The following is a 27,342-nucleotide window of genomic DNA, read 5'->3' on the forward strand; positions in this document are numbered from 1 at the left end:
GTTAAGACAGCACGACAACAAGGGACAGCAGTTGTCACTAGACAGCAGGAGTTGAAAAAAAAGAAAGCAACAGTCCTGTGAAACAAAAGGTGGCGGCATTGGCAGTAGTGGAGCATGGATCTGTGCAGACAGTGAGACCAAGATGCTAACAGCAGCAGATTAAGATCAGGTGGTGCAGCATTACCATCATTGATTAGGACACAGGGAAATGAGGTGTGGAAACAGTACTTAATTCCTGGTTTCAAGAACAGAAGACTAACACTCATGAGAAATACTAACCTGGCTCAGATCTTGGAGAAGACAACAAAGCCTCCACAACTGAGACTGATTGTCTCACATCTTGACAGGTAGAATTCTGTACAAGTTTATCAGCACTTCTATATTGACCCTTTAATTGTCAATTAACCCATTTGTAATCATTCATCAGTTTCATTTTGTAGATCAACTGGAAGTGCACAGTAGCCAAAACAAAGGATGGCAAGCGGCAAGTTGGAGCCACTAGGCAACCGCTCAATTTCATGATGGGAAATGATGCCATCTAGCATCAAGTAATAATGCAAATAGGATCTCATCCTTCATTAACAATCTTGCCTTTCAACTCTTGGTTGGAAAATGAGCCTTTTTGATCTTAATGTTGAGAAGCTCCTTGCTGGAAATCTTGCACAATTAGAACAACATAGAACTATTACAATAAAACAGTGCTTAGACTATGGTTACAGTCACTTGGTTTTAAAGGTGCACTGAGGTAGTTCAACATTACAAGACAAAGCTAGACAATCTTTGACAGTTATTGACAGGCAAATAGTAAGGACATTTTCTGGATAATTAATAAACTCTGAACTATAGTCTTCAAGTTACATTTGATTACAAATAGTTAAACACAAAGATTGCACAATAATTTGAGAACTGAATGGATTGTGTTGAAGAAGAACATAATCATTACTTCTCTGCAAACAGTTGCTTGAGATTGACTTCTATGTATCTATAGGACTCTTGCAGTTAAATAGCCACCTCTGCAAAGAGGTGTCAATTAAGCTCTCTAGAGGAACTGATAAACCTGCAAACGCAGAATTAGTGAGCGAATCTGAATGTAGTAACTGTATACTCACTCATAAGTAATAGGACATTGGATCAATTTGGTACAAGGTATCGAGGGACTGAGTTCTCGCGACTAAGCATAGCTTTTGACAAGAACTTCTTGCATGTGGATGAATTTGCTTGTCACCAAAAATATTTGACTGACAATTCATACTGATCAGACAGTAATAAACACAAATGTTAGACGCACCTAAGTACAGTAAGAACATGTTCCTTTTAAGTTACCAGAAATTTGTAGATAAAATGATCAGCTTTTCACAGGATCTCACAAAGCTTGTTAAGCAGCATTTGATTTGTATATTAGGATTATTACTCAGCACTGCTGGTAAATCTTTCTTGTTTACTTCCTGAAATGCTGCTAGAGAAAATAATGATACTTAATTCCCATGTCCAAATATAGATCTTCTTAAAAGATTCCACATTTTAACACGATCTTCCATCAGTAACTAATCTTGAGTAAAGAGCAATGTTGACAATTTGAATTCTAACAAAAAATAATCTCTAAGGATGTCCTTCCCTTGGGGCATTATGCTTCATGGTTTATAACACAAGATATCACATGCTAAAATGATACAATACAGTAAATTAATCATTTTACTTTAAAGCTGGTATTTCATCCCTCTTTCACTGCACTACCTTGTCAAAATAGACCAAAAGAAGATTGATTATCATGTAATTTGGTTAACATCACTGCATAAAATATATATATGTCAGTCTTATTTAAAACGAAGTACTCGGCAGGAATAGAGCAATGTCCAATCTCCCTCAATACATAAAATCCAGAGGCTGTCAACAATTAGCTATCTACTGTGCATTATAGCATCTAAGAAGGGGTTTTTGATAAAAATAGAAAACTACACATGCAGGTCATGCCACAACGTATTTCTTTTAAGGCAAACAATGGGAAACCTCAGCTTTCAGCCAATGCTTGAAAAATAACAAGATTAAGATTCTACATTGTTTTTGTCATAATGTTCTCTGGCTGTACACTGCTATTCCCCACACCTATGATACATTTAATTGTACAGATTTCTGGATCAGCTCATCTATTTGACCTGGCTGGGTAGGTGGTCTCGGGTAAATTAGTGCCTCTGATTTGCAGATTGTTCACTTAATTCAAAAGTAATTCAACATTACTCAACACCTTGAGAATAGTTCTAATTTTTTTTCATAAACTATAAGAACTGGCTTTCCATGATGACGAGTTATACATTTAATCAACATAAAAACATAAGAAATGCAAGGCAAAAGCTATTCACCTTCTCAATTCTGCCATTCAGTAATGTTGTGGTTAGTCTATCCTTGCCTCAATTCCTCTTTAGTGGCAGCTTATCACATTTCTCCTTAACCCCTTTCAATGATCTAGCTGCCACAACTCTCTAGGCTAGAGAATTCAAGACATTCAGTACCCTCTGGGAGAAGAAAGGCTTTTGTATCTCTGTTTCAAATGAGCATCGCCTTACTCTGCAATTATGTTATCTAGTTTGAAATTCCGCAGCTGGTGGGAAGATCTTCTCAATGTCTAATCTGTCAAGGCTCTCAGAATCTTAAATGTTTCAATAAGATCACCATTCATTCTTCTAAATTCTAATGAATAAAGGCGTAACCTATTTACCTGTACTTTGTAAGTCAACGCCTTCATCCTAGGAAACAGCCTAGAGCATTTCTTGAGAGGTGCCTCCAATGGCAGCATATCCCTTCTTAAATAGATTAATCAAAACTGTACACTGTACTTCAGGTGCAGCCTCACCAAAACGCTGTGCAGTTGTACCAAAACTCCTCTATTTTTAAACGCCAAATCTCTAGCAGTAAAAGCTGAAATTCCATTTGCCTTCTTAATCTTCTGCGTCTGCATGGTAACCTCTTGTATTTCATGCGAAAGAACATCCAGATTCCACTGTGCTGCACTTTCCTCCACTTAATAATAGTCTCTCTTTTGATTCTTCCAACCTAATACTTTCTCACATTAAACTCTGCCACAAAATGTCCTGTTGCCTCCTTTTGTATTATTAGAAAACTGAAATATATTACACTCTGCCCCCTCCTCCAAGTCCTTAATATAGATCAGAAATAATTGAGACCTTAGGCTGATCTTTGTTGATCCTCCACTAGTTATGTCTTCGCAATCTGAAAAATCCCTATTGTCTGTCTTCAGTCTTCAATCCATGTTGAATACATTATCTCCAGTGTAAACTTTGTCAATTTGTATGTGGTACTTTGTTGAATGCTTTTTGGGAATCCGGACACACTATACTTACCAGATCTCATTAATCGACTCTGCTTGTTATACCCTCAGGAAACCCTAGAAAGTTTGTCAAACATGATTTTCTTTTCACAAAATCAAGTTGACTCTGACTGTGTTAAGCTTTTTATAATGCCCTATTTCTTCCTTAATATTGGATTCCAACATTTTAGCAATGACAGATGTTAGATCAACTGTCCATAGTTTCCTGCTTCTGCCTCCCTTCCTTCCTGAATAGAGTATTTAAAACCTCTGCGTGCAGGCCATCAGGTCATGTTAACTTGTCTGTCCTAATTCCCATTAGTATGTCAAAAGTTTTGTCCTACATGATACAGACTCATACAAGATCGATTTTCCTGTTAGTATCTTGTTTATTAGTTAACTTTGGGATGTTTATAGTGTCATCCATAGCAAAGACTGATGCAAATTATTAGTTTAAATTATTGTCATTTCCCTGTTCCCCATTTTTAATTCCCAGCTACATTGTCAGAGACCTCCACTTTACATCAGTTACGCTCTCTTTTTGAATACCCCTAGATTCTCTTGCTACTTTTGTTTCTTTGTCAATTTACTTTCATAATCCATCTTCTCTGTCTTCAATAGATTTTGAATCATCCATTGATAGTCCGTAAAAAATTCCCAAACTTCTGACCTATAACTAATTTTTGCTGGAGTGGATGCCTTAATTTTTGATTGGATACTCTCTTTGATCACTTTTGTTAACTGTGTGTTCCATTTTTTCTCATGAAGTCCTTAATTCTGACTGGAAAACATTTTTGCTAATGGTTATGAAATATTTGCTTAAATATGTGTCACTGTTCATTCACTGACTTACCTCAGTCTATTTTCCCAGCTTGATTCTAATTATGATCTACTGCACCAAAAGGCTACTCCCCACCTCACTCTCCAACCTAATTTTTATCTCCCACTGCTGCTGCTCTTCTCATGCTTTTCTCTTTATGAAGGTTTTGCCCCTGCTCTTGCTTGTGATGTTTCAGATGTACAGGGTCCTCCTCTCTCCAGCTCTTTCAGATGCTGCTGACTGTCTCCAGGTCTTCCTCTCACCTACTTCTAATAAACACCAAAATTAATGCATTTTTATTAACTACCTGACATCATAAATAAAGTGAATTTCTTGAATGCGTCAAGGATAGCTTTCTAAAGCAACACATAAATACCTTGATCCAACAAAGGATGTGCCACATTAGATTTAATGATGAGTTATGGGTCAAATCTAGTTAAATTCTCAGGCCTTACTCTGGTAACAAGTATTTGATTTTCCAAGCACTGTGCTGAACCCACAGAAATGTGAAACAGTGACTAAAATTCTATGCGACTGAAGCGTTAACACTTTCCGCTGAAGCCGATAAACATGCTAAGTATGTCCATCACTTCATGGTTTGTTTCAGATTTCCAACGTCTGGAGTATTTTACTTTATTAAAATTCTAGACTTAGATAACACTGTTTTCAATGCAACGAGAGCGAGTTTGGACAGTGCAAATCTGTCAATGAGTAAAATAACACAAGATCAGTCGGAAGTATTCAAACAAAAGTGACACAAAAATGGCGGGAAATTACAGTAAACATATAAAGAACATTAGTTCAGTCTCAAATGGCATACTGTGTCCAGTACAGAGGTTACAGTTTTAGAAAGATTGAAGGCATTGGAGAGTGTGCAGAGTTAATGAGAATGGTCTCAAAGAAGAGAAATGTTGGTTACATAGAGAGATTGCAGAAGTTGAGACGGTTTTCCTTAGTGTAGTGAATGTTGAGAGATGAGAGGAGATGGAGATATTTAAAATTGAGAAGGGTGGCGGCAGAGTAGATGAGTAGACAGAGTAGAATTGTGCCCATTGATGGACTGATCAAGAACGAGGTGGCACAGATCAAATGCAAATGGACCCAAAAGGAATGATGATGTCAGGAAAACATTTCACACAGCAAGTATTTAGGATTAGGAATGCATGGCCTGAGGGTGTGGTGGAGGCAGGTTCAAACAAGAATTATCAGAAAAGGAAGAAAATCGGGGGAGGAGGCACTAGGTAAATTACTCCCGAGGAAAGCTGTGTTGACACAATGGGCAAAATGTTCAATCTTTGAAGCTGTTGAACTCAATGTTGAGTTCTGAAGGCTGTACAGTACCGAAGTGGAAAATGATAGTAGATAGTGCAGGATCTATACATGTTCTTTATATGGACTTCCGGAAGACACTCAATAAAGTCCTTCACAAGAGGAAACACAGAACAACACAGACTCCAAAGAGACTTGAGGACAAAAGAATTAGAAATGTCATTCGCAAATGTTGAAAATAACATGGACTGCTTCAGTATCTGAGTCGTCATGAATGGAGCTGACCATTACATAATCAATCGGTGAACATCCTCATTTCTAACCTTATGATGGGGTGAAGGTCACTGATGGAACAGCTGGGCCCAGGCAATGGCCTGAGGAACTCTTGCAAAGCTGTCCTGGAGGTGAGATGGCAACTACAACCATCTATTTGCCAGGTATGATTCCAACCAGCAGAGACTTTGCCCCCGTAAACAGTGATGCCACACCCAGTCGAAGGCAGACTTGATTTCAAGGGCTGTCATTCTCATCTCATCTCTACAATTGAACTCTTTTGTTCCTTGTTTGAAACAAGGCTGTAATGACATCAGGAGCTGAGTGGCTCTGTCAGAACACAAACTGGGCATCATTGAGAAGACTATTGATCGGTGCTGCTGGCTGGCACTGTTGGTGCACCTCCCATCACTTCAGTGATGATCAACAGTAGACTGACGAGATGGCAACTGACCAGGTTGGATTTGTCCTGCTTCTTGTGTACAGGACATACCTGGGTAATTTTCCCACATTGTCAGGTAGAGGTCAATGCTGTAACTATATTGAAAGAACTTGGTGAGGGGAGCTACAAGTTCTCTACTGTTGCTGAGATATTGTCAGGGCCCATTACCTTTGCACTATCTACTGCCTCCAATCATTTCTTGATATCACATGGAGTGAATCCAATTGGCTGAAGATCAATATCTGTGACTGCCATGAACGCTTCAGCCTGGTCTTTTACAATAACGTGCTGGGCTCTTCCAGCATTGAAGCTGGGGATATTTGTGGAGCCTCTTCCTTCAGTGAGTTGTTTCATGGTCCACCACCATTCATGGCTAGATGTGGCAGGACTGTAATGCTTAGATCTGATCTGTTGGTTGTTGGATTGCTGAGCTTTGTCAATCGTTTGCTGCTCACACTATGTGGCATGCAAGTAATCCTATTTGATAGTTTCACCAGATTGACAGGCTTGGCTCATTATTATCTTGTTTAGCAGTGTTGCAACAACTACCAGTGATTTGTGCAGTTGCATTCCCAGATCCCTTTGCTTCTCTATCCCATATAGATTTTTACTTACTTAATATTCTTACTTTATTAGCAATATTTTATTAATAGTAATAGTTTCCTTAACAAAATATAACATATACATTGAAATTAATTGGCCAATTAAAATGTCCAAGCCACAATTTTATTAATTTCTGCTTATAAATTGAAGTCCCAATCATTGTTAACTATCCCATCAAATGTCATGTTGCCTACAAATTTAGAAATCATGACTTTGCTTCTAGCATCAAATTGTTGATAGAAATTATAAACAAAGGTAGTTGCAGCACTGATTCTTCTGGAACCATTATTTCACACCACATGCAAATCTGAATAGTTACCTTTCACCCTTAATCTTTGTCATCTGCCTTGCAGCCAGCTGGCTATCCATTTGGTTATATATCTCAACTCTGAATACTCTGATTGTGAACATTAATTTGTTGCTTAATACCTTATCAAAAGACCTTTTGGAAATCTAGATAAATTACACATGTTTCTATTTCTAATTGGAAGGGATTCTATTGCTTCTCTTACTGCCAATATTAAACTGGTTGGTCTGTTTTCTCCTGGGCATCTTTTAAATTCTCTTCTGAAATACAGGTATAACATAAAATACTCACCAGTTCTCTAGCACTACGTATTTTTCTAATAAATTATTAAACATGGATAATAGTGCCTCAGTTACTTTTTTCCCGTTTACTTCAAAATTAGTTGTCTCTTCCTTTTAAGTTGATGTTCAAGTTCAAACATAAAATAAAACAAGACAGTAAGTCTTGCCTAATCCACTGCTGCATTTTGTATTGTCCATTTAAAAAGGTAACTAAATGTATTTTTTAAATTTATAAGAAAATAAATTCATTTGTCACCCTGCTTCCGATCCTAAATAATCCCGGTAAGATACACCTTTTGTGAAATAGTAAGGTAGTTTTAAAAAGCAGATATTATCACTTCAGAATAAACTGAAGAAACAACAGTCCAAGTGAATTTGATTTCACTTGCCTATTTGATTTTAATTTTGTTTCATTGGATTATAATCTACATAGTTATCCATTTTCTGTAGACAGTAAATATACCTGTAAGAGCTGTATTTTCCACTGTCCGATTCTGAAAGCATTTTTATTTCCTGGTTTTCATTATTCTCACCTGTGGAAAACATGAATGCACAAAATTAGTGTTTCACCATTAACAGAATAGAAAAAGGCAGAAAAACATTTGGAAAGAAAATCAAAATTAACTTCCAGATATGCCAAATGTTGATACCTTCTTCAGAATTTATCTAATCAAAATTGACCATTTTGTTATCTCTCTAACTTTCTAACAGCATTACCCCCAACTGAAATACATTCCCACAGACATCATTTGTCTTGCATAACATGTGTTTACCCATCATGTACAAGTTACGGCAGAAAATATGTACAAAGTAGCTGACCTGAGAGTGTCATGGATAAGTCCCATACAGAGCAGGGCCAGTGCTTACAAATATTTTCCTGGAGTCACTGGACAGCAAGAAGAAACACAAACTGAACTTTCTTGTCAACCTGGGTTGAAAACGTTCAGTGATGACCTTTAAAATGATAAAGGAATGCTACAGGCCAGTGACTGAGACACCAGCACTTCATTTTCGATCCAGCATTTGGAAACTGATACTTAGGTAATTTTGGGGTCTCAATTCGGACTTGCACCTGTGTTACACACACAGCAAAATGTTCAAACATAAATTCCCTACTTGGACAGGTGCCTAAATTTGTGGTGTTGACCATTGTCAGGATGCAGGAACTGCATGCAGAATACGTAAGGTACAGTTAGTCACGATGCAGCATATTGCCAACGTATTGAAGAAGGAAGGCAGCACATTAGAAGGCCAGATCCCTCACCATGGACAAAAGTAACCAAATGGCCAAGCGAAAGATACAGCGTCCAATCTGGTGCAAATTCACATAGTACCAAAAGTTTGTTCTCAATCATTTAGTTGTACCTACATTGCCCCTAACAGACGTGTGTCAATGTATCTATTTGGCTTTAGAAATTTCTGAAATGAAAACTGAACCTGTCACACCTGTTAACAAATAATGCATCCAGAAAGAACTTCTGATAGCATAGGAAGCTGGTAAAAATCTGGAACATCTCCCAAAAACATCTATGCTTGCTATAAAATGTTTTTTTTTTAATTTCATAGATGCCATAATAATTGAAAATGGGTTAAGATAAAATTTCTTGAAGCCGTCAGGTAAAACAAATGCCACACGCAAATTATTTTACTTGGCATAAACATATATATGAAATAAAAACAAAGTGATGAAAGTACTCAGTAAAACCTTCGTGTGATTTTAAATATTAACTGTTTTTCTCTAAAGATGTGCCTAAACTGCAGATTATTTTTTGCATTGTCTGTTTTTATTTAAGATTTCCAAAATTTGCAGTATTTGGCTTCTGTAAACAAATATATGACACAGAATCATGGGGTTTTGGTCTGCATTCCAACCATAGTGCTGTCAAACATCATCACTAATAACTGAAGTCATGCCAGTCCTTTCATGTATTTAAACTGTATTTTCATTACATATTCTCAAGATTTCATTTGAAGAGTTAAAATAAGTTTTATTAATTGAATTTTAGATAAAAACATTCTATTGGCACTTTAGAAAAACTTCAAATTTTTAAAGGAATAAAATCAATGCAGTTGACTGATTTTCAAAAGCTTGCACTGCACTTCCACTGCCAATCCTCAAGCCAACTTCTTCACATAACAAAAATAATTGTTTTGCTGGCCTATAGGACCTGGAAATGTGGACAAAGTTACATGATACAATTTTCTGATCAAATTTCTCACTCCTGCAGGCAAAGGAACAGATTTCATATTACAGCTAAAACTCTCCTTCACGTCAAGCATTTAAAGAATAAAACACTGAATCACTTGAAGATGAGGAATTGTATCTAATATCAAAGCTTACACTCTTTCTAGACTAAAGGAGTATGAATATGACTAGACTTTATTTAACCAAACAATGTGAACAAAAATAAATTTAATGGTAGGCTGACAATTTACATACAAACATACAAATTAGAGTAAGCATAGTCTATTCAGCCCTTCAAATCCTTTCCACCATTAAAGATGATCATGGATGATCTGTTTGTGTTCTGAAATCCACATTCCCATCTACCCCCAATAATCTTTCACTACCTTGCCTAACAATAATCTAACTACCTGTCATAAAAATGTTCAGTGACTCCACTTCCATTGCTTTTGAGTTCCAAATTGGACAACCCTCACAAAAAAATTCCCAAAGTTCCTAAAAGGGTGACACCTAGTAAAAGCTAGCAAAATCCTCTCTCCCTTCAACCTCCTGATTTACATCTTTACTTGAATTTTTTCTGTATCTTCATTTTATCTTCCATTTTCTTTTTATCTATTAAGTCACTACTTTCACTCTGTGGAGGACGAAAGCTCATTTAAATTACTCATTTCCTTTTTACATAGCTGCAGAATCACTTGCCATCTGTTTTTATGTTTGCAGCTAGATCCCTCACATAATGTCTTGGTCCTGATCAACCTTTTTATAATTCTCTGCCATTCTCTAGGATTTCGCTACCTTTTACAATAATCAAGGAGGCAGTATTAGGCAAAGCGATTGAGCTATGATTTACAAGTGTCCGGGTCCAGATAAACTGCTTCACAGAGTATTATATGACGCGACTTATAAAGTAAAAGTGTTAGTGTTATTTTCCAAAGTTTCTTAAGTAGAGGAAAGGCAGCAAGTATAACTCCTCCATTCAAGAAGGGAGGAAAGCAGAAGCCAGGAAACTCTGAGCCAATTAGAGTGACATCTATCATGATAATGGTGGTAGAATGCATCTTTAAAGAGATTATAGCTGTGCACTTAGAAAATCTCAAGGTATTGAGGAAAAGACAATATCGTTTTATAAAGGGGAAATCAGATTTAATTAATTTATCAGACTTCTTTGAAGGAGTAATATATGCTAGAAGTTTACACTGTAAAAACATATTGCAATTTCCAGAAGGCATTTAAGGTGATACATCAAGGAACTGATCATCTTGAAATAGAGGTACAGTACGTCTATCAACATACCTTCATCCACAACACATTACTCCTTCAAAGAAATCAAATAAATTAAATGATTTCCCCCTCATGAAACCACATTGATCCTTCCAAAATGCCATTATTTTCCTCAAGTGCACAGCTACAATATCTTCATAACAGATTCCGACATCTTCCCCAGGTCAGATGTAAAGTGAATTGGAAGACAGTGAAGACTCCTGTCTTCCTCCCTTCTTGACTACAGCGGTTACGTTTGTTACTTTCCAGTTTGATCGAAGGTTGAAAGCAGTTTAATGTGCATTCTTCAGCATGGTTTTCCAAACCAAAACAGTGATAGTTAATGACAATTAAACACATAGTAAGAGAAAGCAATATGTTTCTTGGTCATAGCCGACGGGTCTCAAGTTTAGGAGAAGGAAGACAAATTGTCAGCGCTACAGGGGAGGGAGGAGGCTATTTCAGGTGAGTTTTATTGATATCAACAGAAACAAGTAAAGACGTGATTCAGAATAGCACATACCTAGCTGAATATTATTACAAATACATAATTCTTCCTCGATGCTCTGTAATCACAAAGCTGAAAAAGGCATTTAATGTTATTTCCTCTCAATGGCAGGCCATTTCACATTCCACAACCTGCACTGAAAAGTCTATCCACATTTTGGCAGCTGTAATATTTTCCACAGCATTCTAAATAAAACAATCGGCAACATTTTAAACAAAGTCAATTTTCCCTATTTCCCAATGTTAACGGATCCTGTAAATAAAAATCTAAACATTAACTCAAAATATAGAAAGTATACAGCCATATAGCACAGAAGATGCCCTTTGAATCTTTTCAATCTACCTATACTAATCACACTTTCCTGTATTTGGCCAATGGTCTTGAATGTAATGAGACTGCAGACGCTCATGCAAATACCTTTTAAAGATTTTGAGGTTCCCTGCATCTGCTACACTCTCAGGCACTGCAATCCAGATTCCAACCACCTGAGTGGAAACATTTTTCCTCAAATCTCCTCTAAACCTCCTGCCTTTCAACTTAAAATTATACCCCCTTGTCATTGCTCCTTCAACTAAAAGGAACAGCTGTTACCTAATCATCCTGTTCCGGGTACTCAATCTTACACACTTCAATCAGATCATGCCTCAGTCTTTTCTGCCCCAAGGAATACAGCCCCAGGCTATCCAGCCTTGCTTCATAGCTCCATCCCAGGCAACATCCTGGTGAATCCCCTCTGTATTCCTTCTTGTGCAATTATGTCCTACCTATAGCAAGGCAACCAGAACTGCACAAAATACTCCGGGTGTGGCCTAACCAAACTTTTGTACAGTTCCACATAAACTCCCTCCTCTCACAATCAATGCTATGGGTGATGAAATCATGTGTCCAATACGGCTTCTCAGCGAACAAAAACAGAAGTTGCTGCAAAATCTCAGCAGGTCTGGTAGCATCTGTGAACATAAATCAGAGTTAACGCTTCAGGTCTGGTGATGCTTCCTCAGAACCCGACTTCAGACTTGGTGCAGAGAAGCCTGAGGCAGGATCTGATTGAGGTGTATAAGATTGAGTGGCTGGGACAGGTTAGATAGGAAGCAGATGCTCTCAGCAAGGTCACTGGGCCCAAAACATTAACTCTGATTTCTCTTCAGATGTTGCCAGACCTGCTGAGGTTTTCCCTTTAACTTCTGTTATTTTTTTCTGATTTACAGCATCCGCAGTTCTTTCAGTTTTTATTTAGCCTTCTTCACTTCTCTATTAAACTTTCTGCAATCTTCAAGATCAGTGGAGAAGCACAACAAGATTTGTCTGAGCTTCCTACCGGAGCACGAATAAGCCATTCAGCCCACTGAGCCTCCTCTATTATTTAGTATGGTTATGGCTGATCATCCAACTCAACAGACTCTTCCCACTTCCTCCTCATACCTTTGATCCTTTTGGTCCCAAGATTTACATCAAGCTCCTTTTAGAAAACATTCAATGTTTTGGCCTTGACAACTTCATGTGGCAGTAACTTCCACATACTCACTGGGTGAAGGAATTTCTCAGTTTAGTCACAAATGGCCTACCCCATTATCTTAGTCCATCAATCCTTTGTTCGGGAATCCCTAGTCATTGGGAATATCCCTCCGATGTAAACCTTGACTAATTCTGTTTATCAATTTTGTATCCCTTTGCTCCCTGCCCATCCATGTACCTGTCCAGATACACCTTAAAAGACACAATCGTGTTTGCATCTACCACCTCCACTGGCAACACGCTCCAGGTACCCACCACCCTCTGTGTAAAGAACTTTCCACACATATCACCCATGAACTTTCCTCCTCTCACTGTGAACTCAAGACCCCTTGTAATTGAATCCCCCACTCTGGGGAAAAAGTTTCTTGCTATCCACCCTGCCTATACCCCTCATGATTTTGTAGACCTCAATCAGGTCCCCCCCTCAATCTCTGTCTTTCTAATGAAAATAATCCTAATCTACTCAACCTCTCTTCATAGCTAGTGCCTTCCATAGCAGGCAACATCCCCCCTGGTGAACCTCCTCTGCACCCTCTCCAAAGCATCCACATCCTTTTGGTAATGCGGTGACCAGAACTGTACCCAGTATTCCAAATGTGGCCGAACCAAAATCTTATACAACTGTAACATGGCCTATCAACTCTTGTGATCAAAACCCCGTCCGATGAAGGAAAGCATGCCATATGCCTTCTTGACCACTCTTTTGAGCTGCGTTGCCACCTCAGGGAACAATGGACGTGAACACCCAGATCTCTCTGTACATCAATTTTCCCCAGGACTTTTCCATTTACTGTATAGTTCGCTCTTGGATTAGATCTTCCAAAATGCATCACTTCGCATTTGCCTGGATTGAACTCCATCTGCCATTTATCTGTCCAACTCTCCAATTTCTCTATATTCTGCTGTAATCTCAGACAGTCTCCTTCACTATCTGCTACTCCACCAATCTTTGTGTCATCTGCAAACTTACTAATTAGACCACCTATACCTTCCTCCAAATCATTTACGTATATCACAAACAACAGTGGTCCCAGCACAGATCCCTGTGGAACACCACTGGTCAAAGGTCTCCAATTTCAGAAACCCCCTTCCACTACTACTCTCTGTCTCTGTTGCCTAGCCAGTTTTTTATCCATCTAGCTAGCACACCCTGGACCCCATACGTCAACTAGTTCTCTACCCATACCAGTACATTCCCCACAATCCCAACCACTATAATTTGCTTTGCCAATCTCTCATGTTGGACCCTACTGGAAGGTTTCTGAAAGTCTAAGCAAATCACATCCATTGGTCCCTATTCATTACTTTTTTTGGCGACATTCTCAAAAAATTTCAGTAGACTCATCGAGCACGAACTCTGTACAATACGGTCATTACTTTCCAATGACTCTGCTATTAAATCTTTCATAATGAATTTCAGCATTTGCACCACCATTGATGTCAGGTTAACCAGTTTATAATTGCCTGTTTTCTCTCTACCTCCTCTTTTAACCCTCTAGGGTTACGTCACCTACCATCCAATCCATAGGAACTGTTCTAGAGTTAATACAATCTTGAAAGATAATTACCAACGCATCTACTATTTCTCTTGAAACTTCTTTAGGTTCTCTGCAATGCATATTATCGGACCCTGGGGATTATTCGGCCTTTCAATTTCTCCAGTACCATTTTGCTACTAATGCTGATTTCCTTCAGTTTCTCCCTCATGCCAGATGCTGTCCTCCCCAACATTTCTGGTAGGTCATGAACAGAGAGATCTGGGTGTTCAGGTCCATTGTTCCCTGAAGGTGATTATGCAGGTCAATAGGGTGGTCAAGAAGGCATATGGCATGCTTTCCTTCATTGGTCGGGGTACTGAGTACAAGAGTTGGTAAGTCATGTTGCAGTTGTATAGGAATTTGGTTCGGCCACATTTGGAGTACTATGTACAGTTCTGGTCGCCACATTACCAAAAGGATGTGGATGCTTTGGAGAGGGTGCAGAGGAGGTTCACCAGGACGTTGCCTGGTATGGAGGGTGCTAGCTATGAAGAGAGGTTGAGTAGATTAGGATTATTTTCATTAGAAAGACGGAGATTGAGGGGGGACCTGATTGAGGTCTACAAAATCATGAGGGGTATAGGCAGGGTGGATAGCAAGAAGCTTTTTCCCCAGAGTGGGGGATTCAATTACTGGGGGTCATGAGTTCAAAGTGAGAGGAAGAAAGTTTAAGGGAGATATGCGTGGAAAGTTCTTTACACAGAGGGTGGTGGGTGCCTGGAACGTGCTGCCAGCGGAGGTGGTAGACGCAGACATGTCAGCGCCTTTTAAGATATATTTGGACAGGTACATGGATGGGCACGGAGCAAATGGACACAGACCATTAGAAAATAGATGACAGGTTAGACAAAGGATCTTGATCGGCACAGGTTTGGAGGGCCGAAGGGCCAATTCCTGTGCTGTAATTTTCTTTGTTCTTTGTCATTTGCGCCTCCTTTGTGACGACAGAACCAAAATATGTATTTAATTGGTGGGCCGTCTCTTTGTTCCCCTTTATCACTCCTATATTTCTCTTCATATATCTAAGTGTATCCAATCAATCAGTTTGTACACTCTCTGCAAGCTTACTCTCGCACTTTATTTCCCCGCCTTAATAAATCCCCTTGCCCTCTTTTACTGGAATCTAAACTGCTCCCAATCCTCAGGTTTGCTGTTTTCTGGCCAATTCGTATGCTCTTCCCTTGGATCTAATACTATTTCTAATATCCCTTGGCAGTCACCGTCGGACCACCTTTCCCGTTTTATTTTTATAACTTCCTTTATTTTTCCAACTTCCATACCCTACCTATGCACCAGGTTTCATTGAAATCTGGTCTTTTCTTTTGAATCTGCTGTTTCCAGGCAGGTTAACAAAGTGGGGAAAATATTACCTCTGTCCAACCTCAGCAGCAAAAGTAATGAACAGAACAACTGTATAGGAATTTCACAGATCTGGGCAGGATGGAAGTCTGTGAACTCAGGATGGTTCAGGAAATTGGCAAGATATGTGGCTTCTGGCATGATCCTGTCCATAACGATGTACAACTAACCAGAGTTTCGTGAGCATGGTCTTTACCAGAATGGCATGTGTGGGCAGAACTGATGAACATGGTATGGATGGGATAGATGCACAAGTTTTAACTTCGAGTAACAGAAATAGCAGTACAAAATTGTCCTTGAACTCTAGACCTGTACTGTTTTCATCACATTTTTTCAGCCTGTTTGTATTGTACCAGTGGACTCATCAACTGCTGCTGCTCAACAAGACTAATTTGTTTCGTAATGCATCTTTTAACCAAGTCCTATTTTCTCAAAACTTTTGATATCCAAACTTCTGTATATTTTATTTCTTTTTAAATGAGGGAGTCAGTCTCGACGCTACTTTTGCTTGTTCAACATCTGGTTTATCAACAGTAAGATCTGCAGATGCTGTAAATCAGGAATAAAAACAGAAATTGCTGGAAAAGATAAGTAGGTCTGGCAGTATCTTGAAGAAAAAAAATCAGTTAACATTTCGGGTCCAGTGACCCTTTCTCAGAACTTCTCGTTTAGTTAGGGAGTGCCTTAAAAAATACAGATGAAATTCAAAGTTATGGATTTCCTCAAATGATAGCAAATTGTGCACCAGTACAAAGGTTAAGACAGTGGCCAATGATGCACTGACTCAATACCGCATCCTTTATAATTAAACACTTAAAATATATAGATATTACAATGTATGTTCAGTAGCACCCCAGCATTTACGCTCAATATTATAAACGCTCTCTCTTCAGTTCACAGGCAAACAAGAATTTAAGCACAGATTAAGTGACTTAATGAACAATTTTGCTCTCAACTTGTTGACTGAACTCAACTTGAGTACTAAAATCTAATCTTGCGCTCAGAGCACTCGTGAATAAAACAGTTCATCATTGCAATCAGTCACCAACATAAAGTCTTAGTGTTAATGCGATTGACATAATTCTGCATTTTTAAAATTTGTTAAAAGTAGTACTTGTGGTTAAATTAATATAAATTGCCTCCTTCTGTTAGCTGTTTAAATCAATCAGTGCTCGTAATTGTCATTTTTGGAAACTCCTTTAATCATAACAGGAAAAACATATGCCTAATTTTATAATTTCCATCAAGTCCAACTTGGTCTGCCTTATGACATAAATTAAAATATTATGCTTTTCTTGTAATGTAAGCTTCTTGTAGTAAGAACATATTTCACTTTTGAGATTCCACATATAAAAGTCCACATCAGCCACTCATAATATTAAACCTTACTGAGAATGTTACCAAGTATGTTGGAACTGAAACAGTGAATACATAAATCAAATGTATCACCCTTCTATAATCACATTACTAATGGTTTTGAATAATGACAAGAATAAATTGGTGAAAAGTTAACTACTGTCAATTATTTTATGCTATTACAGTAGTATTATGCAAACTTATATCTATTATACCCTCTCAGTTTCAACTATCTTAATTTTTAAAGAACTATGTATATTTACAATTTGAAATCGCTTTCATCCTACAGAAATAAAGCTCCTGCAGACACTGACCTACGCTCTCTGCAACACTCTACTCACACCCAATTTACGACAAATTTGTTTTGGGTGGGAATTAAAACAAAGGTAGCTTTGTCTGTCATTTTCCAGTGCCTGGTCCTGCTTTGAAAACTTATTTTATAAAATCAATGGAAGTTCAGTTTTGGTTTTGTCAAGTATGCAAGTTACCCCATGAACGAAAAGACACTTTGAGTTAAGGAGGCATTTCAGAAGTGGACGGAAATTCTGTGCTGCTGTGGCTGGAGCCCAATCATGCAGCTGGGAAGGATGGAGAAAATTTAGTCACTATGTCTAAGATCTTCAAGCCACATGTCTGGTTAGGACACCTCTATCAATTGTAAGATCTCGATTTGAATGAATCCTTTTTTTGTTATAGCAACATTAGTAATGCTTCCTCTATCATGTAGTTAATACAAGTTTCATCAATTCACTTTTTGTTTTATTTGGGTATGGCATTTATCAACTTCAGTTAGTGATTTGGAATCAAGTCTCTGTTTTGACTTGTGAAGTTACTCGACATGGACAAAATTGACTTGGCAACATCGCACTGTTTAAAATCTGTTTTATTTTGTTAATCCCAGTATGATAAACCTGATTGACATTTTGGCACAAACCAAGATGTTGGTACTTTAGCACAGGTTATGGTCACGATCACACGTATTGCAACTGCTGTTTAGATGCTTTGGAGACCGGACAAATAGATCCAAAGCTTGAGTAGTCAGCAGCCTGTCAATCAAGGACAATCCAAGCATCAGATTTCAATTTCCCACTTTCTCATTGTGTGGAAACCCCCAGTGAGGAAAGATGCAACCTCAAATGAAGAGTCCTCATCCAAATCATTTTTCATGGTTGCACCTGAAGTCTTCCATTACTACTCACAAACCGAACTCTCCATGGGCATATATTTGAGTAGATGACCAAGACAGGACAGGGGAATGGGACAAGGGAGAACGTTGTGGCCAGGGAGAGAGATTGGTTGTGGATTGGGAGAGCCTTGCATTTTAATGACTGTCTTTTATTTTTGTGTCTTTAAAATTTGTGGACTGTAACAAAAACAGATTTTTTAAAACAGATTTCCATAATTTCACATTAAGTAATTTGATATCTATTATGAACTTTGTGTTTGTGGCTATGATTACTGCAATAAATGATAATCCTTGGTTAGTACAGAAACTTATTTTGTGTTTACTATCAACCTCAGTCTGAAGGTCAGGTAAATTGGAGTATTTAAAAAAAACTTTGACATTTGGCACAATCTGGAATGGCAGGGCATGGTTTAAGGTGCATTACTCCAGTGGGTCATAAAAATCTACAATACACACATTGCACTTTAAAGTTATACAAAAATTATGATGTAACCAGAAGTTATTATTGTTGTTTGGCCAGGAAGAGAACTGCTGTTTGCAAAGCATATATACAAAAATGATTCATGGCACTGCAGCAAATTATATTCACTATTGGAAAAATCTATTAAAGTAAGTTCTGACATTTACTTCTATAAATTAAATGCATTCTTTACACGTGTTTAAACTTGAAGGAATGCTACTCATTACCAAATGTATAGCTCTGAATCACTAAGCAATATATTAGATCCAACAGTCATTGAAATCTTTCATCGTGAATAATTGTAAGTTTCTTGTATTATATAAGCTACTATGAAGCTTACAATCAATTATCCTGTCACCAACGTCAGCAAATGTGTGCCCAGAAAGTAGGTTAAAATTCACAAAAGGAACAGGCTGGAAACCTAGAATTATTATTGCTCGATCAACAAATAAGAACATAAGAATTAGGAGCAAGAGTCAGCAATTCAGTCCTTCAAGCCTGCTCCACTATTCAATACGATCATAGCTGATCTCATCTGGGCCTCATCTCAACTTGCCAGTTTGCTCTCTGAACCCTTCCACTCAATAGTAATTAAAAATCTATTTCTTACTGAAATTTACTCAATGTCCCGGCAGACACAGTACTCTCAGGTAGCGAGTTCCCACAGATTCATGATCATTTGAGAGAGGTAATTCCTCACCTGTTTAAATCAGTTACCCCTTATCCTAAAACTATGACCTTAACTTCCAGATCACCCACAAAATTCATCAAAATATGCGTGATATAAATAGACTTATTCGCATTTCAATTCCTACCATACGTGCAGGGTGTGGTGAAAGAAACAATATGTATTTTGACTGCAGGTGACTGCTGAAAAGAGTTCTAGACTCAAAATGTTAGCTTGGTCTCTCTCCATGGATGCTGCTTGACCCATCTGATCTCCAACATTTGTTGTTTTCAGTACAGATTCCAGCATTTGCAGTAATTTCCTCTTGATTTGCATTTTGACTTCACCTTCAAAAGAAACTAACTTTGCTATAACTTTAGAGATAACAAGGTATAGGTGAAGTTTCCGAGCCCTTTTGAAATACTCTGTTCTATTTGTGTCTGTGTTGGAGACTTTAATAAAGGGCATGGTAAAATGGGGCAAAGTCAGCATGGTTTCATCAAAGGGAAGTCATGCCTTACACATCTGTTAGAATTCTTTGAGGAAATAACAAGTAGGTTAGACCACGGACAGGCAATAGATCTTGTCGACCTGGACTTCAAGAAGGCCTCTGACAAGGTCCGGCACGGGAAGCTGCTGAGTAAGATAAGGGCCTATGGTGTTACAGGCAAGGCGCAAAAACATGGATAGAAGATTGGCTGTCTGGCAGAAAGCAGAGAGTGGGTCAAAAAAGGTCTTTCTCAGGATGGCAGCCAGTATCAAGTGGTGTTTCACAAAGGTCAGTGTTGGGACCATAACTTTTCACTTTATACATTAATGATCTAAATAAAGGAACTGAGGGCATTCTGGTTAAGTTTGCAGATGACACAAACGTAGGTGTAGGGACTCGTAGTATTGAATATGCAGGGAGGCTGCAGAAGGATTTCGAAAGGTTAGGAGAGTGGGCAAAAAAGTGGCAGATGGAGTACAACATGGGGAAGTGTAAGGTCATGCACTTTGATAAGAAGAATATAGGTATGGACTATTTTCTAAATGGAGAGAAAATTTAGAAGTCTGAAGTGCAAACAGACTTGGGAGTTCTCGTCCAGGATTCTCTCAAGATAAACTTGCAGCTTGAGTAAGTCGTTACGAAGACAAATGTAACTTTGGCATTTATTTTGAGCACTTGAATATAAAAGCAAGGATGTACTTCTAAGACTCTATAAGGCTCTGGTCAGGCCACATTTGGAGTATTGTGTGCAGTTTTAGGCCCCATCTCTCAGGAAAGGTGTACTGTGTGAGTTCAGAGGAGGTTCATGAGAATGGTCCCAGGAATGAGAAGCTTAACATATGAGGAACATTTGAGGACTCTGGGTCAATACTCATTGTAGTTTAGAAGGATGAGGGGGAATCTAATTGAAACTTACAGAATACTGAATGGTCTGGACAAAGTGGATGCTGGAAAGATCTTCCCATTGGTCAGAGGGGCTAGGATCCAAGAGCACAACCTTAGAGTAAAGGGAAGGCCTTTCAGAATGGAGGTAAGGAGAAACTTCTTCAGCCAGACAGCAATGAATCTACGGAATTCACTGTCACAGAAGGCTGTGGAGGCCAGGTCATTGAGTATATTTAAGACAGAGATGGATGGGTTCTTGATTGCCAAGGGGATCAAGGATTACAGAGAGAAAGCAAGAGAGCGAGAGATTGGGGTTGGGAAACTGATCAGCCATGACTGAATGGCAGAATAGACTTAATGCGCTAAATGGGCTAATTTCTGCTCCTATGTCTTATGGTCTTAAAGTCTTATAAAACACTATACAAGTGAAACAATTTTCTTTCTGATCAAAAGACTTAGCTGTTTAATTGTCTTAATTGGTTGAACCACATGGAAGTAGGAATATTTATACTTAAATTTCAACATGTAGGAAGGCCTTTGACAAAGTTCTATATAGTAGATTGGCTTCTAAGGCCAAATGGATATAAAATTGGCTTGCAGTAGCAGATGGAGTGCAGTGGGAGACGGCTGTTATTCAGACTGGAGGCTTGTGACCAGTGGTGTGCAGCAAGAATTGGTGCTGGGTTCAATGTTGTTTGTGACTTATATAAATGATTTTGATGAGAATATAGAAGGCATGGGTAGTAGGTTTGTGAATGACACCAAAATTTGATGGTACAGTGGATAGCGAAGGATATCTAAGAGTACAATGGCATCTTGATCAACTGAGCCAGATGGCTTAGGAATGGTAGATGAAGTTTAATTTAGATAAACACGAGGTGTTGCACTTTGTTAAGACAAACCAGGGCAGGATTCACACAGTCACTTGGAGGGCCCTGAGGAGTGGCGTTAAATAGAGAACACCAGGGGTGTAGGTACATAGTTCCTTGAAAGTATCATCAAGGTAGACAGAGTGGCGTAGAAGGCATTTGGCATGCTTGTCTCCATCGGTCAGAGCACTGAATACTGGAGTTGGGATGTCAAGTTACAGCTGCACAAGACATTGATAAAGCTACATTTGGACTACTGCACACAATTCTGGTCACCCTACTATCGGAAAGATGTTATTAAACTGGAAAGGGTGCAAAGAAGATTTACAAGGATTTAACCAAGCCTGGAAAGTTTGAGTTAAAAGGATAGGCAGGGAGATTTTTCTCTGGTATGCAGGGAGGTGAGGGGTGATCTTCTCCAAGTTTATAGAAGCCTAGATAAAGTGAATGGCCAAGGTCTCTCCCTTAGAGTAGGTGTGTCCAAAACTGGAGAGCATAGGTTTAAGGTGAGAGGAGAAAGATTTAAAAGGAGACCTGAGAGAAAACGTTCTCTTTTATACAGAGGATGGACCATATATAGAATGAGCTGTCAGAAGAAGTGGTAGAGGCAGATACAATTACAACATTTAAAAGACATTTGGACAGGCACACGGACAGGAAATGTTTACAGGGATATAGGGCAAACACAGGTAAACGGGTCTAGAACAGTTCAGGAAACCTGGTCAGCACTGATGTGTTGAGCCTGCTTCCATGCTGTTAGCTTCCATGACTCTACAACATCAAAGAGTCGATATTATAACACAAGGGTCACAGATCCAACATTTAAAAATTTAATGCGATTTCCAAATGGCTTCATTGTCAACACCATTCTGACAAGTGCCTTTCCTACACATAACTATTCTCCCCTTTAGAACACAAATGCTCTTGGAAAGCTTGGCACCACGAAGCTTAGAGCATTTCTCGTTGTATCTTAAACTCACCATAATGGTTAGAAAAGCTCAGCAGGTCTTTCTGTGAAAAGTAATCAGAGTTAACGATTCAGGTCCTGTGACCCTTCCTCAGAACTTCTGTTCTGAAGGAGGGTCACCAAAACTCTGATTTCTCTGTAGATGCTGTCAGACCTGCTGAACTTTTCCAGCAGCTTCTGTTTTTGTCTCTGATTGAAAGCATCCACAGTCCTTTTGGTTTTTATTCACCGCAGTAGTGGCCTATTCTATTTCTAAAGCTTTTCTCATATCCAATTTCCACCATAATGTACCACGCAGCCTTCCTGAACAACTCACCACTTGGGGGTACGTGCCCAAAGGTTGGCTATCATTCAACCTGTGCCATTTTAAAAGGCATTGGCTAAGCTGGCCTTCTTTGTTTGATGACATATCCACGTCGTGCTAGAGCAGCGGATGAGGGATAGAAAGAAGGAAGGTGGCACTGCGATTCACTGACAGTCACCGAGAGGTTCTGGTGGACAAGGTGGTTCAGAGGTGGGCCACTCTTTTCCCACAGGATCACCAGTGCAGACTGCAACATTAGACCCTGCCAACCTGTCTGAGGTCAAAGCCTGGGGTAGTGCCACAGAAAAGGTCAATAAGCTTCTCTAGTTGCCAGGTCAAGTGCTACACTCTTCTTTCTGCCACTGAACACACCAAGGCTCATGCCCCAAAACTCTCACTATTGAAAACAACACCTTCCTTCATTCACGCTTTTCACTCAGCCTCCTACATTAACCTTGCATGCTCTTTGTGCTGCCTCTTAGTCCTTTGCTGCATCTCACCTGCTCCCTCCACTGAGATGTGCCCATCACTGTGATTACACTCAATCCCCCCAACCCTACTTTTTTAACTGCAGGTGAAGACAGACCATAACAGGTGCAGAAAGAGGCCAGACAATTTGAGAGGTGCCCAACATCAAGCTCCTTACCCTGAGGAAAGAATTTTTACCCATTCAGGAGAAGACCAGACTGATCATGAGTGGATGCTGAAACACTGAGCCCCCAGCAAACCAGTAAATGCCATGCTGAATGCCACTGCCATCTTTGATCAATCCTCGTATTACTCAGCCATTTGCCATCACGTCTAACCACTTGCAACAATGTTTTCTTTCTATTCTGCAGGCTCTGCTAGCATACCCTCAACGGCAGCATTGAAATACCTGACTCCACCAGAAGCCCGATCCTTGAGCTCTGAGGATGAGAATGGAGAAAAGCACTGGCAAGGGTATCTCTTGTACCCATCACCCCCAGCCCCCTCCAAAAAAATACACACATACAGCTCAGATACTGACACTTCGGTGGGAATGGCCACAATAGTGAGTGAGGGCTCTCAGCCTGCTGAGTACCCATTGTGACATCTCCAAAGCTGGCCCATGGAAGACTGCCACAGACCAGGCACCTGCTCAAGCCCAGGTGACGACCGTGGGGGCGGCAGTACTAGCGACTTCATCCAAATGCACACAGCAGCAGCAGTAACGACATGGTGGTGTATAGGACACAATGACCCAACATTTCTAGAAGCTACATCAGTGTTGCAAAGCAAGCAACCATCTAATTACCTCTATTGACAGGTTTGCTGCTGTCATTGGGATCCAGATCCAGCATGCTCAGGGACTGAAGAGCCGAATACACTTGCACTCCATCTACACGCAGTTTGATCATCAGCACTGATGGCATCATGGCAACAGGGACTTAAAAACCTTGAACCTAATCCAGAAGTACCTTTCTCACAAGAAGGAAAGCGGTGTTAGGTGGCTGTCAACCAGAGGGGAAAACACGTCTGACGGCAGCTTCTACTTGCGATCCTGTAGAGGTGGCAGGACACTCCATCTCCACGTTGCCTTCTCCTCACCGAGTCATGGAAGTTCACGATGAAAAGTGTTAAAACACCTCCGGCAAGACAATCCTTTACATGACCGGTCCAGTAGACACGAGTCCCCAGGGTCTTCCCGCCAAAGCTCCAATGCCAACTGCCTCTACATCAGAGTAGGCTCCCTCCACCCTGGCTGCAGATTCACGGACAACACTTAGAAGTAATGAGGTGGACAGAAAGTAGAAAACAAATTGAGAATACTTTGGTGATAGTAGAAACTGCTGACGCTGGAGAATCTGAGATAATAAGATATAGATCTGGATGAACACAGCAGGCCAAGCAGCATCAGAGGAGCAGGAAAGCTGAATTTTCGGGTGTGGACTTCAGAATTCTTCAGAAATTGGGGAGGGGAAGGGGATTCTGAAATAAATAGAGAGACGGGGGTGGCAGATGCAAGGTGGATAAAGGACCAGATAGGTGGAGAAAAAACGGAGAGGTCAAGGAGGCAGGGATGGATCCAGTAAAGATGAGTGTAGGTGGGGCATTGGGTTGGGGGTTGGTCAGTTGAGGGAAGACAGACAGGTTAAGGAGGTGGGGCTGAGGCTGGTAGGTAGGAAGGGGTGTGGGCATTGGTCAGTGAGGTGGGAGAGTGGATAGGTGGGAGAAAAGACAGACAGGTCAAGGAAGTGGGGACGAGCTGGGCTGGTTTTGCGATGAGATCGGAGGTAGGGAGATTTTGAAGCTTGTGAAGTCCACGTTGAGACCACTGGGCTGAAGGGTTCCCAAGCGAAATATGAGGTGCTGCTCCTGCAACCGTCGGGTGGCATCGTTGTGGCAGTGGAGGCAGGCCAGGATGGACCTGCTGTCCAAGGAGTTGGTTTGGGGGGGGGGGGGGGGGGGGGGTGGTAGTTGAAGTGGTTCGCGACTGGGAGGCTTTGGTTATGTAAGCGAAGAAGGTTAACCTGTTTTCTTAAATGAGTCCATAAATGTGGCTGACCTGTAACATTTATTCATCTGTTTCTGAATCTGTTTAGGTATTCAATGTATTGTCACATCATTCTGCAGTAGTTCAGAGACCATGAAGAAGCTTCATGGATTGAAGAGTACACACAGAACCAACTACTACTGTCCAGCTACAATCAAGGGGAGCAATGTAGGCAGGGCCTTGTATGCTGCATGCACTTCTGGACATCCTGGATGATGATCATTAATGGTTGGATCCCCCTGTGCAGAAAGATGTGGCTGCAAACAAATTGTCCACCAGTAGTTGTTTCAAGGAGATGTCACCTTCAGAAATGGTAAACAGTGTAGAATGGCCAGCAAGTGTGTATTCTACAAGTAGGAGCAAATTATTGCAGATGCTGGAATCGGAACTGAAAATAAAAAATGCCAGAGGTCACAGAGGGTCAGGCAGCAGCATCCACAGAGAGAAAACAAGTGAATCACAGCACAAACTGAAAGAGCAACATCTCATCTTCAAACTCTGCAGTTTACAAGCCTCTGGCCTCAATATTGAGTTCCACACCTTCAAATTGTGAACCTATTCCTTCCTTTCTTTTGGCTTTGCTTATTATATTCTGTCACCATCTCATCCCTTCCCCAACCCCAGTAAGACTGTTCTTTTCAGTCTGGAAGTTAGACACATCATTGTTCCGTCTTTCTCAGATTTCAATTACTTAATCTGAACTGTCAACACCCTTTCTCTCCCAGCACTCCAACCAGCCCAAACCCCCACCAACTACTGCATAAATGCTGCCCCTCCACACTTTACTCTTCATCAGAGCTGAGGTGATCTAGACTTGAAACATTAGTTCTAGCATGGTGACCAGAACTGTACACAGTACTCCAGAAGAGGCCCCACCAACGTCCTGTACAACTTCAACATGACCTCCCAACTCAAAGATCTGAGCAATGAAGGTAAACATGCTACACATCTTCTTAACCACCCTGCTTACATGTGACAAAAATTTCAAAGAATTGTGTACCTGACTCCTAGGTCTTTTCCTTTTATAGGATGACCCAGGCCCCTATCATTAATTGTATAAGTTCTGCTCTTGTTTGTTTTACCAAAATGCAATATCTCACATTGATCCAAATTAAATTCCATTTGCCACTCCTGAGCCCATTCACCCAACTGCTTCTCTCTGAACCAGCTTGGGGGTACTCAACTGCATTTATTAACAGACACCTGTCATGCGTGCACATTTTTTTTTAAAGAAAACCCTTCCACATCAAGCAGATGTTCACCTGCACATCCGCCAAGGTGGTATACTGCATCCACTGTCCCCATCGTGGCTTTCTCTACATTGGGGAAACCAAGCGGGGCGGGGGAGGCTTGGGTACCGTTTTGCAGAACACTTACGCTCGATTTGCAATAAACAACTGCACTTCCCAGTCACGAACCATTTCAACTCCCCTTTGCATTCCTTAGACGACAAGTACATCCTGGGCCTCCTGCAGTGCCACAATGATGCCACCTGTAGGTTGCAAGAACAGCAACTCACATTCTGCTTGGGAACCCTGCAGCCTAATGGCATGAATGTGGATTTCATAAACTTCAAAATCTCCCCTCCCCTCACTACATCCCAAAACCAGCTCAACTCGTCTCCGCCTCCCTAACCTGTTCTTCCTCTCACCTATCCCCTCCTCCCACCTCAAGCCGCACCTCCATTTCCTACCTACTAACCTCATCCCACCCCCTTAACCTGTCCGTCCTCCCTAGACTGATCTATCCCCTCCCTACCTCCCCACCTATACTCTCCTCTCCACCTATCTTCTCCTCTATCTATCTTCGGTCCGCCTCCCCCTCTCTCCCTATTTATTTCAGAACCCTCTCCCCATCCCCCTTTTCTGATGAAGGATCGCGGCCCAAAATGCCAGCTTTTGTGCTCCTGAGATGCTGCTTGGCCTGCTGTGTTCATCCAGCTCCACACTTTGTTATCCTTA

The 27,342-nt window shown here is 40.2% G+C and overlaps 1 protein-coding gene across 10 annotated transcripts in view; it reads right to left on the reverse strand.

The window, feature by feature from the left end:
* tbc1d5 (TBC1 domain family, member 5) overlaps positions 1-27,342 on the reverse strand; it is a 504,442-nt gene that overhangs the window by 253,265 nt on the left and 223,835 nt on the right. For all 10 annotated transcript variants that reach the window (XM_048520185.2, XM_059638264.1, XM_059638253.1 and 7 more), the window contains one exon: positions 7,781-7,850. In XM_048520185.2, coding sequence (XP_048376142.1) covers positions 7,781-7,850 — 70 coding nt within the window. The remainder of the gene's footprint in view (positions 1-7,780; positions 7,851-27,342) is intronic.

This window comes from Stegostoma tigrinum, chromosome 2 (genome assembly GCF_030684315.1).
Source record: "Stegostoma tigrinum isolate sSteTig4 chromosome 2, sSteTig4.hap1, whole genome shotgun sequence".
In the NCBI taxonomy this organism is placed as follows: domain Eukaryota; kingdom Metazoa; phylum Chordata; class Chondrichthyes; order Orectolobiformes; family Stegostomatidae; genus Stegostoma; species Stegostoma tigrinum.